The 26128-nt window shown below is 41.3% G+C and overlaps 1 protein-coding gene across 1 annotated transcript in view; it reads left to right on the forward strand.

The window, feature by feature from the left end:
- Positions 1–21369, forward strand: part of LOC122816335 (selenide, water dikinase 1-like) — a gene marked incomplete in the record, with an annotated part of 527394 nt that extends 506025 nt beyond the window's left edge. The window contains 1 exon segment of the mRNA XM_044089063.1: positions 17489–21369. Coding sequence (XP_043944998.1) covers positions 17489–17718 — 230 coding nt within the window.
- Between the last annotated feature and the right edge of the window lie 4759 nt (positions 21370–26128).

A 26128-nucleotide genomic window follows, 5' to 3' on the forward strand; every position in this document is an offset into this window, starting at 1 on the left:
ATTGTTTTATGTTCCAGGGTTGTCTTTGTCAGTTACAGTCTATAGTGTTGGTGTTATTGAACATGTAATAATCACAGGTCTCATAGCTATTTTTAATCCCGATCATAACACTTCCACCTGATTTCCCTATCATAACACTTCCACCTGATTTTTTTATTAGAATGTATGTTCCAGAAAAAACATACCCTGACTGGACTGGTTTCCAGTTATTGTTCTTTAACCATGTTTCACAAACAGTAACATCAATCTTGTGGAAATATAGCAAATTTTCCAATTAAAAATAAACTTTATTAGTAATGCACGTAACATTAAAAAAAACATCAGAGGGACATTAAATGTTGCTGTCTGTGGGCTGTTAAATTTTTGACATGGAAAAAATCCTTCCTAGTGTTTGTCAAATGTTGCAAAATGTCTGCTGTAAAAGTTGTCTTTCCTGATCTAGACAAATGCACACAATCCTGTCTGAGCATGTGTGCCCAAAAACAAGGCTTGGGTTGTGGATGAAACCAGAGTACCTGGGTAAAAGGTAAACTGAGAGGGGGACATGCAGACTCTACAAAAAAGAATCTGTCCTAGGACTCCACCAAAGAGCAAAGCACTGTGAATGGGCAGTGTTGCTAGCTTCACTGCTGTGGCACCAATCAATTGGTATCGCACACAACTTACCCAGACAGACTTGTTAGTTAATTGCGTATAGTGATGATGATTCTGATGAAAAGTTATAGCTTGCTTGTCATTCTGGGATACACTGCAAGATCTGTAACAACCATTTATATTGATTTGGGCAAATATCTTGAGTGACACTGCTCTGCTTATGTCAGGCCAGCTCATTGACCATAACCATTATTTATACTGATTTGTGCAAATATCGAGTGACACTGCCCTAGCCAGCTCATTGCCCAACTGATTAAACAGCAGGGTTAGGTTGCACAAAAATTCTCTTAGGTTAGAGTCATTTTATTAACCGTTTACATGCATTTCAAATGTCCGTGATAAAAAAAGCCTCTGCCTCAAAAATGCACAATAATCCTATAAAGCCATATTAATATTTTAACTTGATCAAAACAGGGTCCTTTTCATCCATTAGCCACTTATGAATGTGCACAACTGCAATGTCTGAGTGTGTAAAAATGACTAGAGTACTAGAAAAGAAAAAAAAAAAGCACAAATTCATACTAATCCTGCAAAACTAGATTAATGGCAGTTTACAGAAGTCAGCCCTTTATCTAAGGAGAGTCCACATATCCAGCAGTGTTGTGTTGATACTCACACCTCCAGGTTCGTGGCACTGCACGAAGCATCGGAGACCATCCATGTGCAACTAACACTGGGCAAAACTGCCTTTCAGTTTGTAACCTGCTACAGACAACCCTCCCAAACACAGGAACCTCACTCGGCTTTCCTGAGAACACTGGAGAATATGAACGTCTCTCCAAACACCATTATATTGGGTGACTTCAACTACCTAAACATTGATTGATTGGGAAAACTACTCAAGCCCAAACACCCTCGCCCAATGGTTCCTAGAATCCATAAACTCAAATGCTATGGAACAACTGGTCACCACTCCCACATCAGGGGAAAACATATTGGATCTGGTCATCACCAACATGGGGTCTCTGTTCCACACCAGTGGTATACCCCTCATTGGTAAGATCAGACCATAAACTAATCTCACTGGACATCCATATTCCGTCCCCACCCCTAGCAAAGGAAACCACTGTGAAGAACTTCTCAAAAGCAAACTTCACACTTCTCAGAACAGAGGTGGAATCCTTCAAAGTCCCCAGGCCAGTGGAAAATATGGCCCAAAATGCAGAATACTTTACAAAAGCATTCTGTGGATACCTACAGGAATGCATGGAGCATGCTATCCCAAATAAAACCGACTCACTCCTCCAAAGGCAGGAGACCTGTCTGGTGGACCCCGGCCATAAATAAGCTATACGACAGAAGGAGAAAGCTACTACATGATAGAGCAAAATCCCAAAAAGGGAAGGTGTCTCTGATCAGTACTAGCAGGAAACTACGATCCCTCATAAAATCATCTAAGGCCATCTTCGAAAGAAAAATTGCACAAGACACTAAAAATAATCACAAGGCCTTCTTTAGTTATGTCAGAAACCTGGGAGGAAACTCCCAGATATGTTCTGAGTTAGTACATAATGACAAAAAATACACTGAACCCACAGACATTGCCAACATCCTGGCAGAAAGGTTCAGTGCAAACTTCTCCCCCCCCTTCCCCCCCCCAAAAGAGCAAATGTCTATCCCAACAGAGTGGATCTTTCCTGAGATCACAGATGCACAGGTGAGAGCTGCCCTCTCCAAAGCAAAAAAACACAGCATCAATGGGACCAGATGGTGTCCCGGGCTGCGTCCTACACGAGCTCCAAGAAGAACTGAACCCTCATATAAAGTCACTGTTCAATCTCAGCCTTACTACAGGATATGTACCCAAGGAATGGCGTACAGCAACAGTGGTCCCACTCCACAAAGGTGGTGCCAAAACAGACCCCGGAAACTATCACCCTATAAGCCTGACTAGCCTGGTCTGCAAAGCTATGGAGCGTATCATCATGGAAATCCTAAACAGACATTGGGAACCTCCAGACACTGGATCCTACCCAATTTGGCTTTAAGGGCAGGTCTTGCCTCTTGAAACCTGGTAGACTTCTTTGAAACGGTTACCAAAGCCATAGATGAAGGGAAGGTAGTCCACACAGCTTACCTGAACCTTGCAAAAGCCTTCGACACAATACCTCACGCGGGAATCATAAATAAGCTTACCAGCTTAAATATCAACCCCTATGTCACAAGATGGGTTGCAAACTAGCTCAGGGATAGAACCCACATGGTCAGAATAGCAGGTGCCATGTAAGACTCTAAACCAGTTACAAGTGGCGTCCCACAAGTTTCAGTCCTGGGACCTCTCATTCAGAATATATTTCTCCAAGGTAAAGGCTAACACCGGTGGACTATGGCTGACCCAAGTCCGCAGATGACTGCAAACTGCCGTAATCGACTCTCCGGCTGACACAAGCATCTTCCAAAAGGGTCTCAAGACTGATAACTGGTGCCAAAGCCATGGCCTAAAGCTAAATGCCAAAAAGTGCATAGTCATCCCCTTTGGGGAAAAAGTGCCCACAAATTACCACATAGGTGGTAATCCATTTAAGTACGGAAGAAGTAATTAGGGACTTGGGGACCCAAGTAGATAGCAATCTCTCCTTTGGCAATCACATTGCCAAAGTGGTTAGAAAGACCTTCTGTATAAAGGATTCACATCTAGATCAAGATAGGATATTGTGCCCCTCTACTCATCACTTATCAGGCCCATAATTGAATACAGTGCCCCATTTCAGATGTACCTTGCCTGACACCTGCAGCAACTGGAAAGACCCCGAAAGTACCTCACCAAGAGAATCAAGGGGCTTAAACAGATGCCCTATACAGTTTGACTAAAGAAACTCCAGCTGTACTCAGTTGCGTACCGCCTACTCAGAGGCGATCTGCGACTGAAGTATAAAGCAATGTCCAACCCAGAATTAATGGACATGCTTCACCTCAGGAAATCCAAATCCCTTAGAGCTACATGCTCCAGGGGCTTGAACCTCAGCACAGAAATAAATAGGACATGCTGGAGGGACAGATTCATATCCCAGAGGCTCCCCTCACTCTGGAACAAAATCCCAGTCCATGTTGGGCAGAGCCCCTCACTGACCCTCTTCAAGAGAAATCTTGACGAGTGGATGGGAGATTGTAAGTTTACCCCTGGGATTTCTTCTGTGTTCCTGCTTGACAAGAGGTACAGTAAACTAACCTTAAAAGGGCTACCTTCTGTGACCTACTATACAGAGGCACAGTCAACTAATCTAAAAGGGTGGCGAAAGCCAAACACACTCTGGCTAGGCTTATAAATGCCCTAGGGTAGATAGCCTAGTATCAACCTATGATGCCTGACTTTTGTTAAGAATATAATTACCTCCTTAATATTTCAACTTTTGACAGTAGTCATAGCTGAGTATTGCAACTTAAGTACAAATACACAGTTGTGTAAAACAAGAATAGTGACACAATAACCTGAAGAAACGGGGTTAGTTTTAAATCAGACACCCCCTACTCAGCAATCATATCCATCTTAGCTGTGTACACCTCAGATGTCTGATTGTAATGGTCACAGCAATTTATGCCAACTTCTTTCATGCAAACACTATAGCCTACGAAACTTGGGATTCGGGCTTGCTCCATATAAAGTAGTATTAGTCCTGTGGAGCCAGAGTAATAGCTGTAACTTCAGCAAAGAGCAGGCCAGGGTAAGACTCATCTATAGGCACCCCCTGTACCCAAAATTATAGGGACACTATTCTGCTCAGATCTCTGAATACTTAAGGATGTGGGCACAGTAGTTTATTTCATTTATTTGAAACATTTGCAGAAGCCAGTCAGTGTTCAAAAAATCCAGATTAGTTCTGTAAAGTCCACTGCTAGGCTGGCTGCCCTCCAAAGTAAAAAAATAAATAAATTTCCTGTTGGAAACCAAACTGTTCGGTGTGAGCTGCTCCAACTGTTGACACTGTTGCGGCTATTAAACTCATCTGGCAACATTTCTAAACTTTTGCCCCAGTCCAACCCACCGTTATTTAGGCTCCATAATTTATTATCTAGGTCATAGGTGGGAACAAACAGAACACCCAGGAATTAAGTGTGGAGTGCTCTCCCCTGTAGAGTGGCACAACCACTGCTCCTGCCATGGTGCCCATGTTTTAAGCGGCTTATTTTACTTTAAAATGTTGGAAAAGCACCTCTACACAAGTGGCCCCTGGGTCACCTATGCACAAGGCCAGACATGCAGCAAGTACTGACACCCTGAATCCTCTCTCCCTTTAATCTATCTCACTTCCTAACAGGGAGGCTTACTAACGTCATTTGTTTGGTTCAGGCTAACAAAATGAAAAAGGAGCTTGTCAACTGTGCTACAACAGAGATCGGATCCCTCCCTCCCCAGGGAGTTACTCAGAGGTGCTTCATATATGATGTTGGGTACCTGTACTGTGTGCCCGTAGGTACAGGGAAGTTGGAGTACCATCATGAGCAATTGCCATGTCATTTTGAAAGAGGTGATGGGGACCCACTTTAATGCTGAGAGCTTTCAGAACATTCTGGAACCCCAAAACTCAATAATACCATACCAAACCTAGAACATAAATGAGATGGGAGGTACCTATTCTTGAAAGTTATGCAGACTGGGATGGGAGGTACCTATTCTTGAAAGTTCTGCAGACTGGAAAGTATGTGGCCTCTCACCTAACGTATTCATCTTGCATACCCTACCCCCCATCCCCACCTGATTATAATTGCAGATGAACCCAAGTGGTTCCAGATCTAACTACAAATGAAAACTAAATTGCATAGTCTTCCAAGACCTCATGAGTTAGGGAACACCTGGGATAGACCTGTTACCTTGAGGGAGAACAGCCAGTTCAAGAAGTTTTATTTCTGTTGACCACGTAGGAAAGTTTGATCCATTAAATGCATTTTGCATCCACTAGACTGGGTTCTCCTCTCTGCCTTCCTGTAATCCTCAGAATGTTACAGAAGACTAGTAGGGGCAAAGCAAGGCTCATCTTAGTAGACCCTGTAAAGCCATGGTAACTGATTCTCCCTACCAGGTCCACTGAGCAAAGATTGAGGGAATACAGTTCTCACAAATCTGCAGTCTTGCTGACCCAGAAGAAAGGGGCACTAGTGCAATCAAATCTCAAACAGTGGATGGCTGTCGGACTGGTTCCCATCAGGGACACTTTCTTGGGGAAACATTGCAAATTTTAGAAGGAGCAAGAACACCTAATGCAAAACAAATATAGAATCTACCAGTCTCCTTGTGTTGTCTAAGGGTCATTCTACAAACAAGTGATACAGATCAGCAATGTTAAAGTACATTTGGGACTGTTGCAGAACATCCTGTCCTGTATCTACTTAAAATGTGATTGTTTGCTGTTAAACTTTGTTCCTTCCCTTTCAGCTCATACTACAGTGAGACACTTGTATAGGGGTCCTGCACCTCAAATAATCTAGGAAATTGATACTACCAGTATGGAATCTTAATCTCATAAAGGGGAAGCTCATATTAGCCCCTCAGTGATGCCTGAATTCTTTTCCCAGAAGACCTTATTTTTATAAACTTTGCAGTCTCTATATACTCCTATACCCATCCATTGACTAGACTGCACCCATTGAGTTAACTAGACACGTAGGAAACAAAAGTGGATTACCAAGCCTTTCTTCATGTCATGCAGACAGCATATAATGCATCTAGGAGAATTACCAATCTGCTTACTATGTCTTTGGGAGAAAACGGGAGAAAATTGGAGTACCTGGACAGAACCCACACTAAGGGGGATGGCAGGCACTGCAGCCAAGAGTTGAATAGGAGAACCTCTTACTGTGAGGTAACATTAACCATTGTGCCACTTTGCTCTTGCAAATGTCTTTATCACCAAAAAAAAAAAGTTAGCATACTGATCAGCTTAACTCCAGCTCTCCCATTGTGAAAAACGAAACAGAAAGACAAGGGCCAGGAACGGTTACTTTAGCAAATTCAGTTACTGGTTAGTATGCTGCCAGGATGCCAGCAAAGAAGAAACTGAGCCTGAAAGAAATTGGGCTAGAAGAGCTGAAGAGAATACTGACTGGAAAGAATCTTGCAGAAAAAAAAAAAAAATCCAGTCTCCAGCCTTGGTGCAAGGCATGGCTTCCAGTAATTTAGAGGAAAAATTCAAATGTGCTAAGAGTTGATTAAACAAAACACTGAAGGAGTAGGTCTACTCAAATAACAAGAAGCTGAAAAATGGGAGAAGCTTTAAACAGATTCAGATGAGTTGATAAAAACTAAAAACATCAGAGGCTGACATAAAGAAAAGGCTGAGCATGAGACTGCTCAAGAAGAGATGTTTCAAAAATGGAATTAAAAGTGCAGAGCACACGCGGAAGACCTGAGATTTTCTGCTGTCTGTGAAAGTAGAAGGAACAGACTATTGTATGAAGGCCACAAATAAGTAACTGGGCTGGTGTTCCACAGCAGGAACTTTAATTGAAAGGGCACACCATGTATGCTCCAAACCTAGACGTGAGAAAGATTAATAATGATGCAAACCTACAAGCAGGAAGAAATTATTCTGACAAAACTGTGGCAAACGGGGGGGGGGGGGGGGGGGTTAGAATGTGTGTTTGTGGAAAATTATTATTCGTTGTACACCAGGCAGAAGAGAAACCAATTTATTCCAGCAGTCAATGTCTAGAGGCAGGTGTGATTCAAGCTGTTGTATCCATCTATCTTAATATTCTTTCCTGATAGTGCAAACAGTACATGTAGAAAAATGTTTTTGAGGAATGAGGTTTAATGGAAAGTAGGAATTGATTGAGCTATGTAATGTTCATGTGACAATGACTGTATTAGGATATTGTATGTGATGTATATTTGCAACTGAAAAAAGTATGCTCGTCTGTCCTTGGTGATTAACTCTGCTTTTTCTTAAAAAAAAATTCCTGGAGGACCAAAATTACTTTTTGATTCTTAATAGGCCTAAGGAGGCAATACAAAATTTTGGCCAACAAAATGTACCATCAAACAGAAGGACTCTGCTGCTGCTTGTTCTGATGACAAAGCACATGATGAGACTTTGCCAGTGAAACCTTTTCCAAAGGAAAATGCTTGAGACTGAGAAAAGCACAGGAGTTGACTAGAAGAATCGGGAGTACTTTGGCATTGAACAGGAATGTGGAGTTGGGAGATGGAGATAAACAGGAAGGCTAGCAACATGGAAATTAGTGAACAAATGAGACTGCAAAGCATCAATCGCATTAATGAAATATGGTTCTACAAGAAAGAGTAGACTTTTGTTGACATTGTTAATGTGGGGAGCTGAAAGGCATTTGCATCACTTCATATCCATGTTTGGAAGGAAAAATGATATAAATTGCATGTTTTATAGCAAAGCATTTTTAGTTGCATATGATTAAGATATTGACATGCCTTTTTTTTCTTAGTATTAAATGTAGGCATTGCATAGAAAAGGGGAAAAAATGGACAAAAGCATGTTTAAGTTAATGGCCTGTAATTTGAGGTTGTAGAGGTGGGGGATAGGGTGCAGAATACATACATATACATAAAGCTGATATGTTTTCTCTCTTGCAAAGATGAATGTCTGGATTAAGAATCTTGGCATAATCTAATAAATTAAGTGGAAACAAATAGAACACAATGTTTTCCTTTAGTAAAAAAAACATTTCAGATTGTCTTTAGAAGTCCGTGATTATTGAATACATTTTTCTCCTGTTTCCGTGGCGATAAGATGATTATATGGCAATAAAAGAAAGCCAAAGCATTGGTTTCTACAAGGCTAAAAGTTAATGTTTTTTGAAAGCATGCATGTTTTTTTACATCTAAGAAGGGAAACGATGAACAGACATAAGTACAAGCATGTGTCTGCATGGATAACTTCAGCTTTAAGTTGAGGCCTGTGTTTGCAGCTGTCTGAGACTATTGTCCTTATTGGGTTAAATCTCATTTGAAGATGTACATAATTTCATGTGTTAATATAAGTTAACAAGTTGAAGGTCTTCTCTAGATATGTTTTTTTAGTTTGAGGGCTTTTTTAAAATAAGTCTTGTCAAATGTGACAAGTTCCAAAGTTGATGAGAAACTATAAAAAAATAGCATGCATCACAAAAGGTGGGAATAGATATTTAAAAAGCTGTGATATATAATAGGTAGGAATAATGACTTGTAATGGTAATATTTCCATAGCTTAAATAATGTATGCAAATGTCTCTTGTAAAGTCATAAATATCCTCACATAGCTTGCTAAAAGCTTCAAGTAGCAGGGGGTTCACTGCTATAAATTCATTAAGTTTTCTCAAAGAACAAGCTGAAACAGTATGTTCTCCAAACATTAATTTCAAAGAAATGTTGGGAACAAATTACCGAAAATCAAGTAACACATCAACTAAGCTTGATTTCTTAGTAGGAACAAAAAGTTCAAATTCAAGACTTCACATTTAACTCAGTATAGCCGAAGAAATATTAATTATCAAACCTTTTGTATTTTCTGCCGTACTGCTGGGGCAAGCTCTAATTGACCCAACATTTGTTGCCTCCTGTCTGTTCCTGCTTTTGGAATGACCCCTTACTTCCTCCTTTAACAAGTTCACTGGATGTTTTTCGTGTTTTGCTGTTGCAGTCCTTACATTTGGGTTATCTGCTTGCAGGTAGCCCTCAGTCGGCCTGGTTAACAAAGTCGTCTTGGGTCCTGTGTTGGTTGCTGTCCCTTCTTCCATGACATCAGGTCATCAGGGGTATAAAACATGCAGCCGACGCCATTATATCTGTCTTTTTTTGCCGTGCGGTGCCTGAAGCAGAAGCAGTTCGCAAGTGCTGGTTGGCAGACTCCTGAAATTTTCATTTTCGTGTTTCAGAACCGACGTCTTCAACTAAAGCTAAGTACTCTGCTGGGGAAACTTTTTCTTGCTCCTTACCGATGTCAGTAAAAGTTAATAATTGCATTACTTGTGGAAAGTAAATACCTCATAAAGATTTTCATTCGTACTGTATTCCTTGCCTAGGCCCTGACCACGAAGTATCTTTCTGTCGGTTTTGTGCTTTATTTAATCAGCGCACTGTCTGTCGTTGGTGTATTTTCGCCTCTAAACATTTCGGTTTAATTATCCAGAAATGTGTTAGCCATCTGACTACCGGGATTCCGAAAAAACGCAAAGATAGAGACAGGCCACCGAGGTCCAAAACTGCCGACGACACTTCTCCAAAGCCAGTCGCCAGTTCACCGGTACTCGGTGAGGTGCTTTTGCAGCCCCTGATACCCACTACTTCTGATTCACAGGCCTCTACTGAGACCCATTCCATATGCCGCAAGATGCTTCAACTATGGAACCCGCAGATGTCTCTACCTTGGATGGGTCCAGAGTCGCTGTTCAGGCACCAGCTTCTGAGGGTGTATTCAGGCCTACGGACTTGCATATTAAATTGACGCCTCCTTCTTTACTTAGGCCTAAATCTCGATCCATGCCTAAAAAACCGATGCTCTGGTCTCTATGCCTAAAAAACAAATAAGAATGGCTGAAGATCTTGTAACTTATCAATGGAAGCCAACCCCCCCCCCTCCTTTCTAAGAGACCTAGGACTGATGTTTATGAATCTTCTGATGGTCTGGATTTGCACTTATCTGCTTATGAAGATTCTAATGCAGAGGACACCATTCCCTCTGCTTCCCCTCATGAGGATTTTTCTTTTGGGGAAGCCTTACATACTAAGGGAGCATTTCCACTGGGAAAGCCAGGATTTTTCTGATTCAAAAAAGAGGCTTGGGGATTTCCTGCTCTTACCTCAGCATAGGCCTTTAGCTATTCCTCCTGTACTAGACAGTGTTGATGCTTTTTCGGAATCTAATTTGGCCCCTGATCCTCCCTGCCTCCTTCTCCCAGAAAACCTGACAAATACTACAAGGTCCCAGAGTCCCACAAGTTCCTTTTAAAAAGTCCTATTGCAGATCCAGAGACTATTGCACAGGGGCCCAAGAGCATTAAGGCTTCTACTGCTAAAAATCCTACCCCTTCTGATAGAGACTCCAGGGTGCTGGATAGATGGGTTAAGAAGGTTTACACTTCTGCAGCCTTGGCCAGTAGGGCTTTAAACTGCCAGTTTCATATGTTAAAGTATCAGTAACATGTTGTTGGACTGCTTAAACAGAAAATGATGTTTATTCCCGACTGTGTGGAAAATAAAGAATTACAGGATTTAATGCATTCTGCTGAACAAGTTTGAAAACCTACTTTGCAATGTGGTTTTGATTCATTAGAGGCGTCTTGCACTGCTGCTGTTACTGGGTCTGTGTTCAGAAGGCATGCTTGGCTTAAGGAGCAATCTTTGCCTGACCATGTTAAAGCTAAATTGTTGGATGCTCCTTTAAATCAGGACTGCCTGTTGGCAATAAGGCTGAGGAAGTTCTTAAAAAGATGGAAGATAAAGCTAAATCTATGCAAACTGTTAAAGATGTTTTACAAGTTCGGCCTCCTAGATTTAGTAGGCACTGGTCCTCTAAGAATTGGTCCTTTTCAGGTCTTCTCAAGCCAAAATCAGACACAGCAAAAATCCCAGGTTTCAGTCCCAGGGGACACACAACTAAGCAGTGAGGGGCCTCCACTTTCAAATCTGGGAATAAGAGACCCCCCCTATGATAAACTGTCTCACTGACTTCCTTTTAAAATTTCCGAGCACTTATCAACTGACTGCCCCTTTGGGGGGAAATATTGCTCTTCATGCAAAGAATTGGGAACTCATTACCCAGGACAAATGGGTTTCTGTGTCCCAGGGATACAGATTTCACTTCCACACATTGCCAACACCAAGTGGGTGGCTGGACCTACTCTCAAATCAGTGGGCAGAGGCCCAAAAACAAGTACTTTTCTCTCTTAAGCATAGCATGGGGCTATTCAACTGGTACCAGAAGAGGAAAAGGGACAAGGTTCCTACTCGAGACTTCTCCTGGTACCCAGAAAAGACTATTTATGGTGTCCTATCCTGGACCTGTCTACTGTAAACACCTTTTTGGAGATTCCAAAATTCAAGACTCTGACTTCACCAATTACTTCCTATGCTAGGCAAAGATGCCTGGTTGACAACATACCTGCACATCCCAATCAGGGAATCTTGCAGAAGATACCTACGCTTCAAAGCAGGCTACACGCACTCAGTTCTCTGCACTGCCCTTTGGCTTATCTACTGCGCCCAGGGCATTCACAAAGTGCCTAGCTCCAGTTATTGCATTTTGCAGGCAAAGAAATATTCAAATATACCCATACCTGGACGATGTCTAATTCGGGCAGAAAGCCAGGACATACTTTTGAATAATCTGGCCTTTGTACAAAGGGTTCTAACTTGTCTGGGGTACACCATAAATGAAAAGAAATCACAACTGGTACCCTGTCAACAAATTATATTCCTGGAAGCAAGCTTGAATACAACTTCCCAGATGGCTTACCTCACGCCAGAGAAACAAATTCATTTGACAACCTACTTCAAACAAGTGGCCACAAAATCCCTGCTATCTGCAAGACAAATGCTGCAGGCCTTTGGGTTCATGGCTTTCTGCATTCTTCTAATTCCATATGCAAGACTGCATATGAGGAAACTACAGTGGTACTTAAAAAGCTTGTGGTGTCAACATTCTCAGGACCTAGAAACGATTCCTATCGTACCTTGCCTACGCCTAGAGTTCCTTTGGGCAGAGGCCTGCCACCAAAACAAGGGACTACCTTTTACACCACTCCCTGCCACCCAAACCCTAACACCAGACTCCTCAGACTATGCATGGGGGGCTCACCTGGCAGGGAAGTGCATTCAGGGCAAATGGAACCCAAGTCAAATGCACCTGCATATCAATCAAAAAAATGTTAGCCATACAAAATGCTCTGACACCCTTCAAGGACCACATTCTTCCAGGACAGCTAATGGTAAAGACCAACACCACTGTTATGTGGTACATAAACAAGCAGGGGGTACACATTTCTACCCCCTCTGCAGACTAGCCATGGCATTGTGGAACACAGCCTTGAGCTACCAAGTGCACCTACAAGCTCAATTCCTGCCAGGAAAATTAAATACACTGGCAGACTGACTAAGCAGAAACCTCATGGACCCACACGAGTGGAAACTGGAACCAAGGACTTTTAACATGTTGACAAACAAATGGGGGAGCCCAGATATAGACTGGTTTTCCTCTCCCCAGAACTACTGTTTGGACAAATTTTGCACAAGGACTCCCCACAAACAAGCCGGGAAAGTGGATGCTCTGTCCTTTAGTTGGAAGAACCTCAGTCTATGCCTTCCCCCCTCTGCCTCTGCTCTCCAAAGTAGTACTAAAAATCAAACTGGACAAACCCAGGATGATTTTGATTGCTCCAGACTGGCTGCGCCAACACTGGTACACCCCCCTTCTGCGCAGTGTCACTGTTATCTCCATGGCACCTGCCTCAGACTCCTTCCCTGCTGAACCAGATTCTGCACCTTCAGCTTCTAGCACTGAACCTTACAGCCTGGCTAATTACTTAATCTCTCCTTTACCATCCCTCAGCAAACCTGTGATGGATATCATTTTAGAGGCAAGGAGGCCTAGTACTAGAAAATCTTATGCTGAAAAATGGAAACTATTCTGTGCCTGGAACCAGTCTCAAGGGATGAGCACAGCAGCACCCGGTTTACCTCAGATTTTACAATACTTAACTGAGATGCTTCACAAGGGCCTGTCTTTCCTCCATTAAAATCCATGCCTCAGCCATTTCAGCTCATTATAACACAGAACCTCCCCTCTTCTCTCATCCACTGCTCAAGCAGTTGCTCAGAGGGGCCAAAAATTTTGAGACCACCCAGGAGAGCTCCAACCCCAGCCTGGGACCTTAACTTTGTCTTGGAGAAACTCACTCTACCTCCTTTCGAGCCAGCTGCTACTGCAGACTTAAAATTTCTTTCTTGGAAAACAGCTTTCCTTTTAGCAATCACGTCAGCTAGAAGGATGTCTGAATTACAGGCCGTTATGGCAGTGGAGCCTTCCATCATCTTTCATGCGGACAGGGTGTCCCTCAGAACCAATCCATCGTCCATGCCCAGGGTGGTATCCAGTGTGGCTCTTTCAGTCTATTCATTTGCCAACCTTCTTTCCCAATCCACAGAATAAAGGGGAACGGGACGGATACTGCATTCGTTAGATGTGCACAGACAACTTAGATTCTACTTGGACAGGACTAAACCTCAAAGGAAATCTGAACTGCTGGTGGCATTTGCTGCAGGGGCAGAGGGGAAGACCATTTCAAAGCAAACCATTTCTAAATGGATAAGTCATTGCATTCATTTCTGCTGTAAGCACCGTAGAAAACCTATCCCCCAGGGGATCAGACCTCGCTCCACCAGGGCTGGATCTACCTCTACAGCCTTTCTCAGAGGCATCCCTACCAGGGACATCCTAGAAGCTGCTACCTGGAGTTCTGTACATACTTTCACTAAGCATTATCATTTGCCAATTTTCTCTAAATCCAGAGCTGGCTTTGCCACTGCAGTCTTGCAGGGCCTTATAGCTGGCCCTAATGCTATCTAAATTCCTCCTCCCAACCATAGCTTTGGGAATCTACCCAAATGTAACGACTGCAACAGTGAAACACTAAGAACATAGTACAGTTGTGTACACTTACCATAAATGTAAATGTTCGAGTGTATTCACTGTTGCAGTCCTGGTTACCCTCCCTCCATCCTCCTAATTTTTGGCTGTACCTCTACTTTCCTTTACTATGCTTAAAAGCCTTTTTGGTGTATTTGATTTTTTGTTGGAGGTATATCTTTGTACTTTTTATATTTAATTGCTTCCCATTAGGAGGGCACCTGACATCTGGGGCAAGAAAAACTGATTTAATGACATCTGCTGCATGTTTTATACCCCTGACGACCTGACGTCTTGGAAGAAGGGACAACAACCGATGCAGGAACCAAGACTTTGTTAATCAGGCCGACTGAGGGCTACTGCAAGCAGATAACCCAAATGTAATGACTGCAACAGTGAATGCACTCTAACATCTACATTTATGGTAAGTGTACACAACTGTACTTTTCTCCAACCCTTTGTTAGTCATCTGTCTTCTTGGCTGTCTCTCTACATGCTTTCCTCTTAGTGTCCTCTACCAGGAGCTTCCCAAGTATAGGGCAAACAGAAAAGCAGAGAACTGGCAAGTTTGTCTCCGGTTTGTGTGACGGTTATGCATTCATAGTAATTTCAGCTCAAGATACTTTATAAGAAGCAGCTAACCACTACTTATACTTTGCTGGAATCCTTAATTCTAGTACACTACATGCATGTTGGTCTAGATGCAGAAAGGGCCTCTGACTGGGTAAGAACCAGGGCAGGGGCCTTTTTCACATGAACATCTTCCAGTGTTAATTGCATAATTTAAGAGATTGTGAAAAGTTGTTTGACGTAGAATAAAAACTGGTCAGGTAAGTAAGTTGTCTTTTAGTGTGCGTGCCAGCCTTGGTTAGAACTGTCGCAAATATCTTGCCATCCGTATTCAAAATGGTGATAAGTCTGTAACCGGTTGAATACATTGGATCCCTTCCCCTTTCTTTAGGAGAGTAGTCACCCCCTACGTCAGGAAGTAGTGACCAGCTTTAGGACCACAGTTAAGATTAATCCCTGAAATAGCCTGCGTCCTTTCCTCTGGTACAGTTCTGCTAGAGCATCATCCTAACCCTAGAGTCTTGGTTTCGATGCCATACCAAGTTACTCTAAGAAACTCCTCACACTTGCATACCTCACCTCTGGGGTAGTCTCCAAGTATGTATATTCCTGTAGTACTCCCAGAAAACTTTCAGTATCCCTTCTGCGTCTTTTAGCAAAACCATCGCCTGCCAGCTTAATTTCCTGCAGAGTATGTGCCATTTATCCTACCTTAATTGCAGGAATACTTTCCTGCCGGTTAAGTGACCTGGTCTAAAGTCGAACTCTACCTTAAATATTTTGCGCTCCTGTCTGCCCCTTTCAGTCTCATCTGTGGTTGAGTTCTCCTTTGCTAGTACTCACTGCATCTTAATACATCTGTCATTGACCCTAAGCAAATTTTCTATTCTCCCTAGTCTTCCTTTTATAGTGGCACAGATTTTAGCCATAGTTTTCCTTTAAATGCTTTACATATTACCAGCATTCGTCTTCCAGCACCTTTAAATACTTTCTAGTTAGTTGTCTAACTGCAGTTGGGCTGGTTATAACTGCATAAATATATGCAGTTAGAACCAGTCCCAGAAATACTTTGCTATAAGATCAAACATTGAACACTCAAGGCTTTCTGAGCCATTTGACTACCTCCCATGTTTTTATATTTTCATCCTTGGGGGGGGGGGGGGGGGCGCAGTGTTAAAACTGGCAAGGTCCACAACTACACTAAAGTGCATGTTAAACTGACATCTTTCTCAAATGTCTCTCCTTGTGACAAATGCACTTAAGATGAATGACTGCAACCTTGAGTATGTATTTTGATGCTGAAAGCTATGACTTCATTTGGAGTTGTTAAAGAAATGGGTAGCCTTAAACTGCATCCAGAAAGCTGTTTGAAGTATCTAGTGGTTATGTGCACTTGTAACGAGATGTATGCTACTAAACTGTCCGGAAAATCTTGGTATATTGAAACTGCAGATAAAAAAAATTATTTAAAAAAAGCCCTGAAAAGTAACTATTTTAAAGTTTTTAAGAAGGTGATAAAGTAGTTCACTGAGGAAACTGACAGGAGACTAGATGTGGGTCACTTTTGCACATTGAGGTTGGGCAAAGGCATAGTACCCTGTTTGGTCCCATGAGCTAGCGCCCTACCCATTCAGCTCTTAAAGTGATGTTAAAAAAAAAAACTGAGCAAAACTGCCAGATAACATTAGTGTTCCACACACTACTCCCTTTCCCAATCCACATGATGCCCCCCCCCCCTGCCAAATGCTCTGCAGGGAGGGTTTTTTTGCTGTTCAATTAATCAGGTACCTAAGACTCCTGAAATACAGAAGCCAATCAGGCCCATATTCTATACATGTAATATATAATGTAGCAAGCAGTCGTTGCAGTTTAGTCCTTACAAGGAGTGCTACAGCACTCTTTGCAAATGCAATACCAGCTTCTGAAAGCCAGTTATGTGTCTGTGTGATCAGGATCTGCTGATAGTGTCTTCCCCCCATCACCATACAGTAGCTACACTACTGAGCTTCTCAAGTTTTGCTGAAAGTTGAGTTACTATTTCATTTAACTGGTCAATGGTATTATATAGTATGGTGTGCTGCTTTCTTTAAAACAGGAAGCATCTCCCACTAGAAGTCATTTTTTGTTAAACCTGGGTCCATATAGCTAGGTGGCTCTTTTCAGTGTTATGTAGTACATTTTTGCATGGCTTCCCCAGTTGGCTGTGTTCAGCAACCCAGATACTCTCCTTTTGTGTATCTGTTTCATTTGCTAATCTGTTTGGTTCATGCTTTCACACTAGCTTTAGCCCGTATAAGGATGATATTGTTTTTGTACACTGCTACAGTTCCTAATATCCACAGTGGATGCATTGCCTCAAGACTAATTCTTTGCCTTACAGAAGTAGGCAAACAGTTTTTCTAGCCAATTGACTGGCAGGCTGGCAACCAGGGCCCCAAGTGAGCACCACTCTCCTGCATTCCCAAGGGTGTATTAGTTGTGGGATATGTCCTCTACACTCTTTCTAGAACTGAAACTGGGTGCACTCACTAATCCCATTCTCTGGTGTAGTTTTGGTTTTGTTGCTGCCTAATCATACTTTAGAATTGGTATTTGTCTAACTTTAAGTTAGTGGTGGAGGTCTGATATTAAGTTGTACATAGTCATTTCGTACTTGCACATATAAATATAATGAACTAATGTTCTGCATTTAGGTGGACTTCTAATTTGCCTTCCTCGTGAACAAGCAGCTCGCTTCTGTGCTGAAATTAAGTCACCCAAATATGGAGAAGGACACCAGGCGTGGATTATTGGGATTGTTGAGAAAGGCAATCGTGTTGCACGAATCATTGACAAGCCTCGCATCATTGAAGTGACACCAAGAGGAGCTACAGCCACCTCTTACGACACCAACTTAAATGCTAGTCCAGAAACTTCATATTGAGACAACAGGATTACCTTCTCCTGGACTCTGTAGATCTAGTGATCTTTGTTGTGATGAAACACTGGGGCTCGCTGACCATAGGACTGAAATGAGTAGCTTAAGTATGAAAATGTAAGAGGAAGTCTGGATCAAAAATCATTTCATATGTTAAACATTTTAAAGTTGTTTTTGAAATAGTTTGCCACATCTCGCATCTTGAAGGACATTTCTTTGGTTTTGCACATCTATATTTGAAGTAATAAGAAAGTAAAGACGTAAACTAATTAGGTACACAGTGATGCACTGTTTAGGTGGTTCCAGTTCTGCGGTGTATAGTTTCAAATATTGTACACTACTGATATTAAAATCATTTTAGGATATTGAGGACCTGGCCTTCATATTAAAAAGTGATAGTAATTATAAAAAGGGAAGGTACTGTACATGACGGAATACTGCTTTGATAGCTGATTATTTTTGGTTTTTGACCGTTGCACTTCCTTATTTGGTATACATTTGTAGAAGTCTACTACAGGTCTGCATCAGATTTTAAAAGTAGGAAAACAGTAATGCTCCCTGTAGTCTGCTAATAAAATTGGGAAAGGCACAGTTTGTATTTCACAGATAATAGGTTAAGTGAAGCAGTTGCAGCTAGACAGAATCTAGTTTTGCTTGATAGACTGAAAAGAGGCAGTGTTTGACAGACCAGAGGCAGAACATAAAGGTTAATTCTTCATGTAATTGTCTGTAGTTTAGTTTTAAATTGATGGAAGTAGCAAGAGATTACTGCATCAATTACTGTGGAACTTTAGTCATCCTTATGTTCTGGTTTTAACCTGAACACATCCTTATTACTACTAATCTTAATATAGCTCAATGTTTTGTTACATGTTATGACCATTTAAACAATTTCATACAGATTTAATACTTGCAGAACAGAAGAGCTTAAAGCATGTCTTTTACACACTGCCTGTTTAAAGCGAGTAAATCTAGTATATATACCTTTTCAGAATGTTAAAAGAATTGTTTTGTGTAAAATATCACCAATGATGTCAGGTTTCCATTTTTAATGTTAAGTACAAGAAGGTCCTGTGAGCCATTAGAAGGGTGGCTAGATTGGTCTGTCTGATACCATCACTTTTAAATTCATTTATTTTAAATAACACTTATCTAGTTTAGGCAGTAGATAACCTGACCTGATTGTATGGCAACACCTCTTTTATTAGTGAGTATTTTGGTTTGCTGCCTTGCTTTTCTGATGAGGGATTGTAAGAATGATGTAAAGGAATGAGATTTGCAGCAAGGGCTGTGTGGCTTCCAGTATCCCCGCATTTGCATAAAATGGTATGCAGTCTGAACTAACACTTAAGTTGAACACAGCTGTCACTTTTACATTGCAGGAGCGACATAAAAAAGACACTTAAGCAAAACTGCCAGATGACAGTGTTCCACACACTACTCCCTTTCCCAATCCACATGCTGCCCCCCCCCCCCCAAATGCTCTGCAGGGAGGGGGGTTGAGCCTTCTAATGGCACACCAGCAGGATGGCCAGATGCACACACTCACTCCACCAGAACTATTTTTTGTTTGCTGTTCCATTAATCAGGTACCTAGGACTCAAGAAATACAGAAGCCAATCGGGCCCGTATTCTGCAATCTGCCCAGACCCTCCTTCCTAGAATTGAGAGAGAAAGGAATCTTTTTTTTTTTAGTTGTGTCTGAGTGATCAGGATCTGCTGATTGTGCCCCCCCCCCCCCCCCCCCCCATTGCCATACAGTAGCTACACTACTGAGCTTCTCCACTTTGATGAAAGTTGAGATACTATTTCATTTAACTGGTCAATGGTATTTATATAGTATGGTGTGCTGCTTTCAGGAAGCATCTCCCACTAGAAGTCATTTTTGTTAAACCTGGGTCCATATAGCTAGGTGGCTCTTTTCAATGTTATGTAGTACATTTTTGCATGGCCTCCCCAGACATAGATTGTGTTTCATAAGTGTGGATATTGAAATTCTTTGTGCTGATTGACATCTGATATTAGTGCAGTATTAAAACTCCACTTCTGCTGACATGCCCTTTCCCTCTGTGTACGTTAGCTCACATAATTGTTCTTTTAATGGTTGTAGGCCTTGTAGTGCTTATTCTTGCACATGTTTTTTTTTTTTTTTTTGGGGGGGGGGGGGTGTTAACTGATTCAGTATGCCAACACCAAGCCCTTATTTGTTTATAGACGTAGGTATGCATAATTTCAGCTGTGTACGTGGAATTTATCTAAGACTAGTGTACGAGTAATAAGGATGTAGCTACCCTAATAAAATTCTAAAATTCTTCACAAAAACTGAGACTGCTCTAGCTAACCACCTGGACTGATTTAATAGCCTATGCGGGATGGCTGAACAGATTTAATCACATTACTGACTTTTCGTGCTGTCATAGTGGATATCCTCACTTATTGTGTGCAAAGATTCAATAAGTACTAGACCCATAGGATTTTGTGATGATGCATCATAGTGCTGATTAACGCAGGAACTTATTTCATTTGTCTATAAATTGCTGTGGTCTTAAATGTATTAGATTCCTGGAGAGGAGTGACAAAAATCACAGCTGTATGCTGACAGTCGTACCTGTTGAGGGAAGTTGAATACAATTGAAGTGTGAGGTTTTTTGAATACAGTTGAAAAGGGTGAGGTTTTTGTATTTTCCTGCTTCCTAACAGTGTTTATCCAGTTTGAAAGTAGCAGATCAAAATAGTGAATTTCTGTTTTAGATATTCAAAATCACTGTACCATTTCCTGTAATTGTGCAGTGTTTGGAGATGGCAAGGTTGCACTGGAATGTTGTCTGCAGCTGTAATAGTACTGCTTAGTGTGATCAGGGCAAGTAGATCACTGTTTTGCAGTAATGTGTTTTTTTTTTTTTTTTTTTTTTTTGTGGGTGTGGGGCAAAGGGTGCTGAATCTTTACTAAATACCCCATTTAGGAAGGGTGGCAGTTTGACAATCTGAACTGGAATTCTCTAAATGCTGCATTTCTGTATAACAAAATTAAACCCTTTTTGACTAGGGCTGAACAAGCCTACTGTATAGAAAACAAAAATTGTACCCCATTTCACCTTGGGTACTATGGATTGCTGACCACCATGTTGGAGATTGATTTCAGGTAAAAGAATATTTAAAACAAAGTATGCAGTTGCATTTGACTTTCAGTCATTGTTCTTTTTTTTCTTTAATGGAAGTGTATTTTGCCTTTCTTTTTCACCTGTGGGTTTGTGCTAACAAATGCAAAAGTGGAGGATCACTGAATGGTAGTGCTTCAGTGGGTAGGATAAGGCACATACAGTTGTACTTAACACAGATGTAAATTTAAATGATTGCATAATGTTTCTTTTATTTTACTTCATTTAAACATGCAGTCCAAAAAGCCACTTTTGCTTTTGGTCAGAATTGAGCAGCTGGTCATAAAGCATAACTGGTTTCTATAAAATAAGGTATGAATTGCTTCACTTGTATTTTGTGTCTTCTCTCTGAAGATGAGGCTTCTTCTGAAAAACCTGTTCATAGGGTGGAGGAGGCTGATGGTAGCAGAGGGATGACATTGTGAAGGAGCAGTTCATGGAGGAGGTCTTACAATTGTAAAAAAGAGCGTTCACTCAATAAAAGTGCGTTTCTAAACAACCTTTTCTCTGCGCATATTTTTTCGTAAAGAAGTTTCTATTCCTATTCATGCAAGTGCCACCTTGATAGCTATTGATGACAGGATTCCAGTAATAGACGTGCAGTCCTCCACTCTCACCTCAATGAATTACTGTTCTAGAATTTGTAGGCCTCCACTTAGCAGCCAAACCTGATGGCTATCATATTGTTGGCCTGAAAGGAAACCATGTCACAGAAGGATGGAAGTGAGCTGAGAGTAGTACACAAAGGATGGCTATGTAGAATTAAGTAGATTTTCAGAATGTCTGTCATAAGATGTAAAATATCTCACCAGCTGTGGCTTTCTTTTAGTAGAACCTAAAGCATTTTCTCCTGGTTGTTTCTGTTGGGTTAATATTTCCTTTAGTCCACAGTTCTAATGTTTCTGGGTTTGCATGTTCCCAGCTGACACGTTTTACTCAGTCCATGCTGCTGCAGTGAGCACTGCATCCCACACATTGCCAGAACATGATGTGAGGCTGCATATACTGCTGCTGAATTTTTCTGGACTGTTGTACCACAACAGATGTAAAGTGACTTACCCTGGAAACACCCATCTCCTTGTAATTTAGAACAAGCTACTTGTGCACATTTTGAATTTTGTGCATGTGCTAGGATGCTGTGTTTACACTGGTCAGTATTGTAGAGAATTCTGGTACTTTCACCCAGAAGGATGAGCAAATAACCACTCACTTCCATCTTCCCCAGCCTCCTCCTCCAGCACCCAGGTTATTTAGATCTGTGCTCCAAAACTAGCAGTGTCAAGTCTGGCTTTGAAGTATGAGCAAAGTAACCACACCTGCCAACCAGCGTGAAAGATTCTGAAGAAGCAAGAGCTCTCCTGACCCCTAGCTGTACTTCTACGTGCATTTTAAGAGCTCCACCCTTTGTAAATTGGTTTCACATGTGCATATGAATTGGGAAATGCAGTGCAACAAGTTACTGAGTAAGTATTTACACCTACATTGTCAATCCCATAGATGCAGGCTTCCCAGTCAGTAGTAGCTGCACCAGCATTTGCTTTTCTGATTTGCGCCTGCCTCATCTGATGGTGCTCATCCCCTCAGGTGGATGAATGTACTTTGATGTACAATCTAGGAGTTCCCCGCTTCTGCTGAAACTAGGGTTCAGAGCTGTCAAAAGGTGACTGGGATGGATGAAGTCTGGAAGTCAACTGAAGATTGCTATGAAGAGGCAAAAGGAGTATGAATAATGCACTGTAAGAGCATCCTTATCTCTTCAGAAAACATCTGAATGGTTTAGGTTAAGAGAATTCAGATGCCCATTTCTCCCACATGTAGTTAATTCTGCATTACTACCCTAAAATGGTTTTGCATTTGGCATTCTGGGGAAGTATTTGGTTACACTCTAAATTGATGGTAGTATTACCTAGAATCTGAGTCCCAGCTGTCCTGGTGCATTTTGGCACACTTGCAACCTGTTGCTTTCATTTGTGGGAGGTTTTATACCTGAAAATAAGGACAGTTTCTAGCAGTAGATTTTAGATTTGTTTTTTATCTGTATTGGTTTCTGTCTGCTAAATAGTGATAGATGTTTTGAGTTTTGACTGTTATTTGGATGGGCTCTTTAGACTGAGCTGTTATGCCATATACTTGACTATTTTGCGCAAGTTAAATTGCAGGTATTTGTTTTATTGATTTTACTGGAAAAACTGCAGGTTTTCTGCTTACTGTTTGCTCATGATTTGACTTCAGCACTGTATGTAATATAGGACAGTAGTTCAGCAGTATGTGTGAACTTCTGCAGCCAAAATGTTCAGTCCATAATACAAAACAGATTCCCTTTATCTGATTCCGCAAACTGATTCTGTAATCTGATTTACATTCTTATGGGTTTACAGTTTTAACTATAATGGTACAGCCCTTTGGGAACCATGGATCGAGGAGGCAATACTCCCTATATTTTTCGTAATAGCGGTGACACTGAAAATATAGGTGAGCGCAATGAAATGCGAAGGAGAAGAACGTACAACGCCTGATGAGCAAGGTGACTTTTCAGCCAATATTTTAACTTTAAAGGATTGGCTTAAGCAAAAGGAGACTTGGGTGATTGGTTAAAAATGATGGACATGTTGCTACATATGCTGGCAACTTAAACATACTGAACGATTTATTGTTTAAATACAAAATTTTAATTATTGACAATATGTACTTGAAAGAATGTCTGCATAAAAAACTAGTGCCTAAAGGCCTACGTGTATTCAAATTTCCAAACAATGTTGTAGCTGGCTCATCCTTTCACACTTTACTTTTGAGTATGTTTGACAACTGGGGCTTTGATTTAATAAGGGTGATAATTAAAAATATTGAAGACGAAATGGTTTTACTTATGAAACAGATTGAGACCATAAATGAGCGTATCACAAATGATCTTTTATTCACTGTTGAAGAGAAAAAGAAATATTATGATTTAAGAAAGGTTATAGATTCTAAATGTGAAAAAATATTGGAAAGGAAGAAAAGAAAAATTAATAGGGACACTTTTGAGTATCAAAATCATGTACATTATCCTAAACCTAGGGGTATTTTAAATTATGCCCCTAGGGGTGTTTTGGATCAAAATGATTATAATAAAGACTCAGATTTTTATATTGAAGACCAGCTAGACCCTTTAGAATTTCCCCCACTCCGGAGATCAGAAAGAATAAGAAACCAGAGGGGAAGGGAATTTCCAGCAGAACCAATGGAAGGGGAGGGGGAAAGGTAACTTATTTACCGGATACTCAATATGGGTTTGAAAATGAAAACACTTTTGAACAGTTTGAGATGGTAGATGAAGAGAGTATTTTAGATATTGTTTGTACCAATAAAGAGTTCATTCACTTCAATATTTTTAACTATACTGAGTTGAAAATTGATGAGACCTATTTTAGTCTATTTTCTAAAGGGTTGAATTTTGTCCCGAGGAAGAATGTGATATTAGTAAGCTTCTGATAGATCTAAAAATGTTTCTTGGAAACGTTAACTTTGAATTTTTCATGAAGGCCAAACGTGGGGGTACATCAGATGAGTTGAGGAAGAAAAGCATTTGGAACCCGCCTATTCATGCACAATTGAAAAATTTTGAAACAGTAGTTGAAAATGAGTTAAGAAAGGTAGTGAAGAACAATAAGTTTGTATCTAACCTTACATCTGTAGAACACAATTTATTACATCAAAGTAGAGGGAATGCTAATATTAGGGTGATGAAACCTGATAAAAAGGGTGGTATTGTCTTGATGAATCGCATTATGTATGAAGCTAAAATGTTTCAGCAACTTTTGGATACCTCAAAATATGGTAATGTATCAAAAAATTAGATTTATATTGGATATAGAAGAATTTATTCTACTTTATACGGTTAGTTTTTGGAAGGATTTATAGACAAAGATTTATTTGATTTTTTTACATAACGTAGAATTCCTTCCATTTTCGGTATCCCAAAAGTGCATAAAAATTACAGGGATCCCCCCTGCGCCCTATAGTAGCAGCTGAAGGTTCAGCTATTTCCCCTTTAGCTAGATTTATTGATGTAAAACTAAAAAAATCCATGATGAAACATGATGTCCTTCAAGGATGCATCTGCAGTCCTAACAAATGGGTTGTCCTGCCTCAGGCAGCCCTTCGGTCGGCCGGATTCCAAAGTCTGGGTCTGGCCTCGGCTGATGTCGCACTTCACCCGACATCATCACTGCTGGGGTATAAAGGCATCAGCAGGCGCCATTTTCCTCAGTCTTTCTTGCTGCGCGGTGCCCGAAGCAGAAGCTGTTCGCAAGTGCCGGTCGGTCAGATCCAGAGATTTCTACTACCGAAGACTTCTAAAAAAACTAAGTACCCCGTTGGGGACTCTTTCTTGCCTCAGCCGATGTCAGAAAAAGTAAATAATTGTTTAACTTGTGGGAAACAAATACCTCATAAGGATTTCCACTCTTACTGCCTTCCTTGCTTAGGCCCAGACCACGACGTATCAGCTTGTTTAGCCAGTGCATCCTTCAACCGACGGACGCTTAGATGTCGGTCGGAGTTTGCAGAAGAGTTTTTTGGTCCCGCTTTTGCATATAAAATGCCGTCTGAGACTCCGACTACACAATTAGCTAAAAAACGCAAGGAAAAGGACCGACACTCGCGGCCCGTGGTTTCAGCTGAACCCACGGTTAGGCCTACCGCGAGTGTCTCTGTTTCGGCTGAAACAGAGTCCTCGGTTCTTCCTTCGGCTGAAAGCATGTCTCCGATAACCGAGGCCACACAGGTCATGGCTGAATCGGCTTCAGATATTACTGCTGCAGAAGCAGTCACCCAGGATTTGTCAGACACTATACCTTTAGACATCTCTACTCCTGCACGTGGGGCTGCTAGACCCCCTGCTTCTATGTCTATCAAGGCCTTTTCCAGGGCTAAAGCAGCCAAAATTTCCAAGGCCTTACCTACTAAAGCTCCCTCTCACAGGCCTATTTCTAGTTTCCAGATACTCAGCCTTGCTGAGGACCTTATTTCTTTGATCAGGGGGTCCCAACCTCACCCAGACAGGGCCTCTCAACCCCCTGCAGATAAGAGACCTAGGACTGAACCTCTCTCTTCAGACTATTCCTCGGATGGCTCAGATTTATCTGACCATCAGGAAGGCCCATATTCACCTTATGAGGATTCTGATGCAGAAGACTCCATACCTTCTGCTTCTCCTCCTGAAGAATTTTCTTTTAGGGAAACCGTACACTCAATGAGGGAATACTTCCAATGGCAGG

The sequence above is a fragment of the Protopterus annectens genome, chromosome 12.part0 (genome assembly GCF_019279795.1).
Source record: "Protopterus annectens isolate FY-2018-M chromosome 12.part0, PAN1.0, whole genome shotgun sequence".
NCBI lineage: Eukaryota > Metazoa > Chordata > Ceratodontiformes > Protopteridae > Protopterus > Protopterus annectens.